General features: G+C 41.8%; 1 protein-coding gene across 1 annotated transcript; it reads left to right on the top strand.

Annotated features, from left to right (window-relative positions):
• The first annotated feature begins 2264 nt into the window (after positions 1–2264).
• Positions 2265–4247, top strand: LOC142664399 (germ cell nuclear acidic protein-like). Its single transcript, XM_075843469.1, has 8 exons — positions 2265–2336; positions 2591–2653; positions 2863–2947; positions 3030–3069; positions 3231–3375; positions 3461–3590; positions 3688–3895; positions 4160–4247. Exons 1-8 carry the CDS (start codon positions 2265–2267, stop codon positions 4245–4247), a joined length of 831 nt encoding a protein of 276 aa, XP_075699584.1.
• Positions 4248–9431: the final 5184 nt, after the last annotated feature.

Below are 9431 nucleotides of genomic sequence, written 5' to 3'. Positions count from 1 at the left end.
TGTACAGCTATTGAGCTGAAGTATATCTATTTGTTTTCCTGGTCTGGTGAGTGACGTCCTCTTTTGTAATTAATCTAATATGAATGGCATGGTACCAATTATTTTTATATATACCAGTTACGATTATAAACACCATTGTATGTGAGTATTTTTAATGTTTATGTATTACAATTTTTTCATGATATGGTGTTACTGTCACTATTGCACTTTATTGATATCCATTATGGTATGTGTTGTACTGTATCTTATGAATTTTTGCTCTTTATTGTATAATTGATATTTTAATTGTAACATTGGGTAATTGAGCTTTGATCCCTATATACATACATATACATATATATATATATGTATGAATATACAGACTATATATAAATATATATACACTACCGTTCAAAAGTTTGGGGTCACCCAGACAATTTTGTGTTTTCCATGAAAACTCACACTTATATTTATCAAATGAGTTGCAAAATGACTAGAAAATATAGTCAAGACATTGACAAGGTTAGAAATAATGATTTTTATTTGAAATAATAATTTTCTCCTTCAAACTTTGCTTTCGTCAAAGAATCCTCCATTTGCAGCAATTACAGCATTGCAGACCTTTGGCATTCTAGCTGTTAATCTGCTGAGGTAATCGGGAGAAATTTCACCCCATGCTTCCAGAAGCCCCTCCCACAAGTTGGATTGGCTTGATGGGCACTTCTTGCGTACCCTACGGTCAAGCTGCTCCCACACCAGCTCTATGGGGTTGAGATCTGGTGACTGCGCTGGCCACTCCATTACAGATAGAATACCAGCTGCCTGCTTCTTCCCTAAATAGTTCTTGCATAATTTGGAGGTGTGCTTTGGGTCATTGTCCTGTTCTAGGATGAAATTGGCTCCAATCAAGCGCTGTCCACAGGGTATGGCATGGCGTTGCAAAATGGAGTGATAGCCTTCCTTATTCAAAATCCCTTTTACCTTGTACAAATCTCCCAATTTAGCAGCACCAAAGCAACCCCAGACCATCACATTACCTCCGCCATGCTTGACAGATGGCGTCAGGCACTCTTCCAGCATCTTTTCAGTTGTTCTGCGTCTCACAAATGTGTGATCCAAACACCTCAAACTTCGATTCGTCTGTCCATAACACTTTTTTCCAATCTTCCTCTGTCCAATGTCTGTGTGCTTTTGCCCATATTAATCTTTTCCTTTTATTAGCCAGTCTCAGATATGGCTTTTTCTTTGCCACTCTGCCCTGAAGGCCTGCATCCCGGAGTCGCCTCTTCACTGTAGATGTTGACACTGGCGTTTTGTGGGTACTATTTAATGTAGCTGCCAGTTGAGGACCTGTGAGGCGTCTATTTCTCAAACTAGAGACTCTAATGTACTTGTCTTGTTGCTCAATTGTGCAGCGGGGCCTCCCACTTCTCTTTCTACTCTGGTTAGAGCCTGTTTGTGCTGTCTTCTGAAGGGCGTAGTACACACCGTTGTAGGAAATCTTCAGTTTCTTGGCAATTTCTCGCATGGAATAGCCTTCATTTCTAAGAACAAGAATAGACTGTCGAGTTTCACATGAAAGCTCTCTTTTTGTAGCCATTTGGAGAGTTTAATCGAACCCACAAATGTAATGCTCCAGATTCTAAACTAGCTCAAATGAAGGTCAGTTTTATAGCTCCTCTAAACAGCAAAACTGTTTACAGCGGTGCTAACATAATTGCACAAGGGTTTTCAAGCAAGTGTTTTCTAATCATCCATTAGCCTTCTAACACAGTTAGCAAACACAATGTACCATTAGAACACTGGAGTGATGGTTGCTGGAAATGGGCCTATATACACCTATGTAGATATTGCATTAAAAACCAGACGTTTGCAGATAGAATAGTCATTTACCACATTAACAATGTATAGAGTGTATTTCTGATTAATTTAATGTAATCTTCATTGAAAAAAACTGTGCTTTTCTTTCAAAAATAAGGAAATTTCTAAGTGACCCTAAACTTTTGAACGGTAGTGTATATACACACAAAAGAAAGGCATATATATATATATATATATACACACACACATACATACATACATACATACATATAAACATACACATACATACATACACATTACAGTCCAAAATGTCACTCAAGTCATGATGTCACAATATCAGTGATTCCACACATGTCATGATGATGTCACAATATGAAGAGATGATAAAAGTTCCAGTTCCGGACACATCCGCTGAGGGTGATAGAATTTGTGGAGAGAGATTTTTGCTTTAGAATTGTGCAAAAATGTTAAATAAGAAGCGCAAACGTTGCTTTATTATAGAATCTGATACAGAGGACGGCGGCAGTGACGACCAGGTGAGTGGCGGCTTTACACAATGTTGTCTATGGCACATTAATATGGTGCATGTAATATAAAGCCGTATTACAGCCACACTCCTAGTATATACAGCCCATTCTCCAGAAAAATCACAGCAATATTCTAGTTTACAAGCTGTGACCGGGGTATAAACGCAGCAACACCAGTGCCAGCTCCATCCTTATACTAGTGCCAGACTGGGGTAACTTGGGGGAAGCAGGGGAAATTATTTAAAAGCCGCCCTTTTATCCAGGAGAATGAGAAGATGTTTTACTTCGTATTTCTATTTGTGATTGAAATTTATGGGATTATAAAGGTAAGATAGTAACTTTTTTTATTTTTTCCTTCATAGTTATTGGTCAAAAAAAAGTGGCGTGAGATTTTTGAGTCGGACACACAGGACAGCGGCAGTGATGAGAATCTACATCAGGTCGGCGGTCACTTCTCTACAGTATTTAGTTACACTTTTACATTGTTTCTTCTCCTTCATTTTAATTGTTTGGGTCTTATGTTTCGTTATTCCAGTCTCACCCGCCTATTCCAAGGTCTCCAAGTAGCCTTGAGGATGATGATGGTTTCTTTGGTCCTTCCCTGTTACATATAGAGTCAGGTATACAATAAAGATTTTTTTTCTTGATTAGGAAAACTGAATTACTGATAAGTATATGACGCTATTTTTTTGTATTTTCCAGAGCCCAATTCTCCATTCAGCTTTTTGCAGAAGGAGACAAGGTAGAGTCTCTATAAACCATGTTATCTAGTTCATGTTATCTGGTCACTAGGTGGCAGTATAATTACTCTCAGATAAGCTTTTATGTGTGTTTCCATATTGTGTATGTTCTTAGAATATTTCCATTATTAATATGTGAACTTCTATTATGTTTTATTATCAGGAGACAGGAGCGTCCCATCAATAACTGTTTCCTGAGAGACCTGACTTCTCCCAGATCCAAATATGTGACCAATTTCCATCAGAACAAACAGGAGCTGACAAGACGTCTGTACGAGTTCTACAACCAGAGCGTCTTTGACAATCAGGTATACGGTCAGAAAACCTCCGTGTATCATAGATGTAAAGGTGTCTCTGTCATATTTCTAGATTTTCTCCTTCCTTCTTCTGTAGCTTCCTGAACACATGGACATCAGCTGGAATAAAAGGCTGAGAAAAACATGCGGTCGCACCGGCTTCCTTAATAACAATGGGGATCGCAGCGCCATTATCCAACTATCGGACAAAGTCTGCGATTCTGCAGGTCGGTGTCACATCATGGACCATTTCTAGATCTGCTGCTGTGAAATCTTCCAAGTGTCGTTAATACTGATTGTAATTATTTCCTCCTCTGTCTTCAGAACGAGTTAAAAACACATTGATCCATGAGATGTGTCACGCTGCCTGCTGGATCATCGATGGACGAGCGGAGGATTGCCATGGCCGGCTATGGAAGTTCTACTGTGAGGAGGCCAACCTGGCTCACCCTGAGCTGCCACCCATTACACAACACCATGATTATGAGATCCACTACCCGGTGGTCTATGAATGCTCAGGGTGCCAATTCAGGTAAGATGCCATCTGTTATAAAAGCCAACATTGTGTCAAGCAGAGAAAGACCGGACCTGAGGCTGGAGGGGTCATGTTCTAGTATTTCTGCCCTTTTTCTGTAATACTTGAGTATGTATAATGGGTTAGTTACCACCACTGCTTGCTTTACTGTTGTCTGGAGACTAGTCTCTACAGAAAGAATATAAGGGGGTTCCATCATTTATTCTGGATCTGTTTGGGTTTTTAGGATTTGTCTTTAATATAAGCTTTTTCTCCCCCTAGAGTTGGACGATGGACAGAGTCTCTTGACACCGAGAGGTTTTTGTGTGGCTCCTGTCACAACAAGATGGTCCTCGTGACCAAGAACTGAGAAGATCCATCAGTAGCCATCATGCTCCATCATCAGCCAGAATAAAAACCAGCAAAGATGGCAGCACATAGAAGAAGTCATCCAGAAGACCTGTGGAAAGTGACATCTCTATCTTCCACCACAATATGGTCATGTCATATATTTTGGGGCGGCACGGTGGCTCAGTGGTTAGCGCTGTTGCCATGCAGGATCGGGGTCTCGTATACAATCTGACCCAGGACAACATCTGCATGGAGTTTGTATGTTCTCCCCGTGTTTGCGTGGGTTTCCTCCGGGTACTCCGGTTTCCTCCCACACTTAAAAAAATATACTGATAGGTCAAGGATGATGATCCCTGTACAGCGCTAAACTATATGCTGGCGCTATAAAACCAACCACAGGATATAAATCCATCATTAAATAAAACATCTCTTATAAATGACAATTTTTGGTTGTAATGTTGTATGGCGTCAGTAATACAAGAAAATTCTGGACCATAGAATCGTGTGCTAAACTGGAAGAGTCAAAGAGGTTCTGCAGCAGCTGAGACGTGTAATATAACATTGTACGGAGCCACAACCGCTGCTGCTACATCTGCATATACACAAGGAGTTTGATGTCAGTCATTCAGACAACACCTAGAGACTATTACATAGGAACAGATTCTGCCCATTCCCTTCACCCTGGACAAGGAGCGCTCCTGCCGCTGATCTCCCTTGTAGCCGCCATCTTCCTCTGTTGGCAGAGATGGGTTCAGTACCAGGAAGCTGCATGTGGCACTATATGATGGGCACAGCGGCGCTGCTAGACTCTGGAAACATCTTGGACACAATGATGGTAAAGTAAGACATGAACATTAAGTAGCGCCAACATTTTTCCCGATAAACATGAGTCCCGCTGTTTACCAACCACAGAATAATTGGCTCCATCATAAGTATGTAAGGAAGCGGAGGTCCCGGGGCAAGATGGTGAAAGGACCAGGGATCTTTGGCGATATAGGGGGTCATATTTTAACCTTTCTACACCAGTTTTCTGGAGTAGCAAAGTCGCAAAACGGCTAAAAGTCTTTGTCTTTTTGGCCTATTTACACCGCTTTCATCGCTTTCGTAGAAAATGGGCGTGGCTTTCAAAAAGGGGCATGGTTACAGCGGCCTGACACATTTATTATAATTTACATCAGAAAACTGTCATAAAATTTAGTAAAATATATTCCAGGTTCTGGGTGGCGTAAATGTAACTCTATGAAGGGTGGTAAGATAGAGGCCCGTGCTAGGCCTCGTACCTTGTCCCCCCAATCAGACTACCCTCCCCCACGTCCTATTACATTCTTGATAGAAAAAATTAATAAAAGAAATTAAAAAATTATGCTCATCTTTTCGTTTCTCTTCTCCCCCTCCGGCTCCCTCAGCATGACACGGCTCATACAATGTAATGACGCCGGGCGGTATCAGGATATTTTATGTGAAGCAGCACTGATGACCTTGAAGTGCTGTATCGAATATAGGGCCCTGGCGCTGCTCGGCATCAGGACTATGTATGTGTCACGCTGAAATGATGAAGAATCCCTGTAATGACGGGGAAGGGAGACAGACAGGTGAGCCCTAATCTACCCGCCACTCAGTCCCTGCCTACTTGCAACGGCCCGTCCTAGGCGACGGCGTACAACTGGGCGACGGTCCCTACGCTCAATAAGTGCACGACAGACAAACAGACATGGTTAGACAGAAGCTAAGGAAAATGGGGCAGTTGCCCACGGCAACACCGTGAGCAACAAGAGAAGTGAACGAGCCGAGTCAAACCAGGAGTGTACGAGGTACCAAACGCAGAGCAGGAGAGTAGTGAACGAGCCGGGTCAAACCAGGAGTGTACGAGGTACCAAACGCAGAGCAGGAGAGTAGTCAGTAAGCCAGGGTCAATATGAAGCAGGGACAAATAGTTCAAGCAGCAGCAGCACTGCCAGGAAACAGGAGAATCACAGGCAAAGGAGGAGCAGGAAGTGAAGGTATAAATAGACAGAGGGCGGGAGCTAGCTCCATCTGGCCAGGCTGTGATAGGCTCTCCCACTCCTCAGCCTCCCAGCCTGATTGGTAGGAGGGGTCACTCGATCAGACTTAGGAGCAGGTGCAGACTGACTAACCACGGGCATCGACACAGAAGCTGTGTCCGGCAGATCCTTTACATCCCCTTCATAGATGATGATCCATGTGCATAGGGAACACAAGGGCGCAAACCAGTGTCCCGATTGGGTCCCCAGTGTTGGAAGGGTGACGTAGGTCAAGGTCTAGTGCACTGGAATAATAGGGGGTCCACTATGTTCTCATTGGGTAATAAGCAAATTATCTTCTATTGAAATTCAAGACATCAATTCCCACCATTTAGTGGTTTTGGCCTCTTTCATTGGCCGTGCTTTTAGCTAATCGGTGACAGGTCGTCCCCGCGATTCTGTTTTGAACATTTATGAGCATTTTACAAGGTTCCATAAATATTTTACTTTAGATACAGGGCTCAGCAGACAGTGTTCCTATACTTGCCCTTCTCGGGTCCTGATGGGTCCTGACAACACAACGTTGTGCGCAGCGCATCCAAAAATGCAATAAAATTTTTTTTAACGGAAGCAAAGATAACTGATGTACATGGTTGTGAAAAATCTTCTGCAATCTCCTGAATAAATTAAAAACTCTTCTGTACAGAAATCTAAGAAATACAGAAAGGAATAGAATCCAGTGACAGAAACTCTTCTACCGATAGATGACAAGTTCTGGCCCGAGTTGATGATCTTTCAGCTGAATATAATAAAAATTACATCTGTTGTCAGTAAATGAACCTGGTTAAAAAAGTGGTTTACAGATAATGATTTTCATTTCCATAAATCAAATACGTATATTACAGAACATTGTGTCTCCGAATCTGTGACTAACAAAAATATCATTTTCTCCACATCGTTTAAGGCTTTTACTATTTTTCAGAGAAGAAAAGATTAAATAGGAATAAAATAATTTTTGATTTCTATGTAAATAAATGATAATCATTGTGTAATAAGAACAATTTTCTAATATACTTTGTGTTTCTATTTCTCACTGTTCTCAAAGTCTCAATAAAAGGAAAAACAATGTTGACATCCAGAAGCTGGAAATCTACACAGACCTAACACGGAACTTCTCATAGATCTGCTGTCAGGAACTTTACTCCCTGGACTTGAACTCTGGACTCTCCAGTTTCGCTTTGCAGCATTACAGCTCCGCTACAGAGATCCTTACTTGTCCTAGCTGTATCCTTGCTGTGTTTGCTGCTTTTGGTAATTAGTTATGGATGGCACCTGATATGTAGCCAATCCCAAAATTTGCTGCCCTATATTCTCGAACAGCTTTGTATTTCCGGTGATTAATTATTATGGCTTGCCAGTAATCAAGCTTTGCCGTGCTTATCACTATTGCTATCAGTGTACCGATCTTTGCGTAAGTTTGACCACAGCTGATCTTCCACTCCTATGTACCAAACTCTGCATAAAAATGATCACGGCTGTTCCTTACTCTTTATGGCATACCTCCCAACCATCCCAGATTTAGCGGGACAGTCCCGGACTCCAGGCAGTGTCCTGCTGCGGCCGGGGGTATGTCCTGGTGTCCCCAGGACGCAGATACAGTAGAACCCAATGCTGAAGCAGGGAACCATCAGTTTCCTGATTCAGCATTAGTACAAAGCGATGAGTACTCGACGAGTACTCCCCTGGCACAGTGCTACTTAAAGCGCTGAGCCTGGTGAAGCCCTTGACATCATTGTCTATGTATGGACAGTGACGTCAGTAGCTTCTCCAGGAACGGAATCCCCTGCCACAGAGTTGACCCTCTGGCTGGGGATTCCGTTCCTAGAGGCAGCCGCTGACGTCACTGTCCATATATGGACAGTGAGTTCGGTGGCTCCTGCAGGAACAGAATCCCTGTCCAGAACTTGCCGACGCTAAGGCTGGGGATTCTGTTCCTGGATAAGCTCCTGGCATTACTATCCATATATGGACAGTGACATCAGGGGCTTTACCTGGAGCAGAATCCCCAGAGTGTGAATGCTCTGAACCGGGTGTGTATGGGAGGGGATTGGGCGGGATTAGAGGCGTGGTTTAAATTGAAAAAAGTTGTCCCTCTTTACAGTAATTGAAAGTTAGGAGGCATGCTAGTCCTAGTATTATCCTCACATGTCACCATCTCCCGCTAACATTATATCATCCTTCCCTTCCAGGCACTTGAGCTATTGATGTCAAACAATTATAATATAGAGGAAGCATTGGATGATCTGCCAATATTTACATCAATCAGAAAAGGCTGGACAGTGGAGGAGAAGAAAATATTTGAAAAAGGAATAAAAAAGTATAAGAAGTTCCACCTAATCCAGTCAATGGTAAGGACTGTGAGGAGGGGGAGGGGCAGCGCTGAGAAATAAGTGTCTCTAAGGGTGTATTCCAAACCGTATCCAAAAACCGTATGCGTTTTTACTGCGATTTGGTGCGTTTTTCAAAGCGGTTTTTACTTTACCTTCAGGGCGATTTGTTATTTATCTATTTATATATTTAATTATCTGTGTTATAATTTAAATAATAAAGCTGTGGCCACTCCCACATTTTCTATATACGTTGTCATGTGTTTTATTTAGGACATAAGCTTGGTACAGATAGCGACTGGTAGGTTTTATTCATTTTATCCTGTAATTCCGGCCATTTCCTTTTATATTCCCAGGTCCTCTTTCTTTTTATTCGGTGAGCGGCTTCAGAGCTGTAATCATGTAGTAAACCTGACATTGTAACTTCTACTGGAGGCTTCAGATCTGTATGATGTCCATAATTCCTATGCAGGGGAAGATGATGAGAGCAGTAGTACCAGCCATGTGTAGTAATGACTCCAGACATGGTGTAGTCAGGGGGGTAAATAGATTTAGATGTTATTTTATTTATTTAGCAGCAAAAAAATATAAAGAATTTACTGATACAAATGATAATTTCTTCTTTTACAGAATTAGGAGAAATTCCACAAAAAATAATATTTATAAAGCTTTGGTCACCAGGTCACCAAATACCGGATGCCAAATGTAAGTATCTAAATTTGCAGTCAGATGTAACATTTAGATGTAGAAGAGCTGATGTTCACAGGTATAGCAGAGTTCATTTTATCAGATACAGAAGAGCGGAGTTTGTCATTTGTTTTTTAAATGACTCTT

The sequence above is a fragment of the Rhinoderma darwinii genome, chromosome 12, assembly GCF_050947455.1.
Source record: "Rhinoderma darwinii isolate aRhiDar2 chromosome 12, aRhiDar2.hap1, whole genome shotgun sequence".
Taxonomy (NCBI): Eukaryota; Metazoa; Chordata; class Amphibia; order Anura; family Rhinodermatidae; genus Rhinoderma; species Rhinoderma darwinii.
The sequence above is the reverse complement of the archived record's forward strand: the minus strand, read 5'-3'. Positions and strand labels throughout refer to the sequence as shown.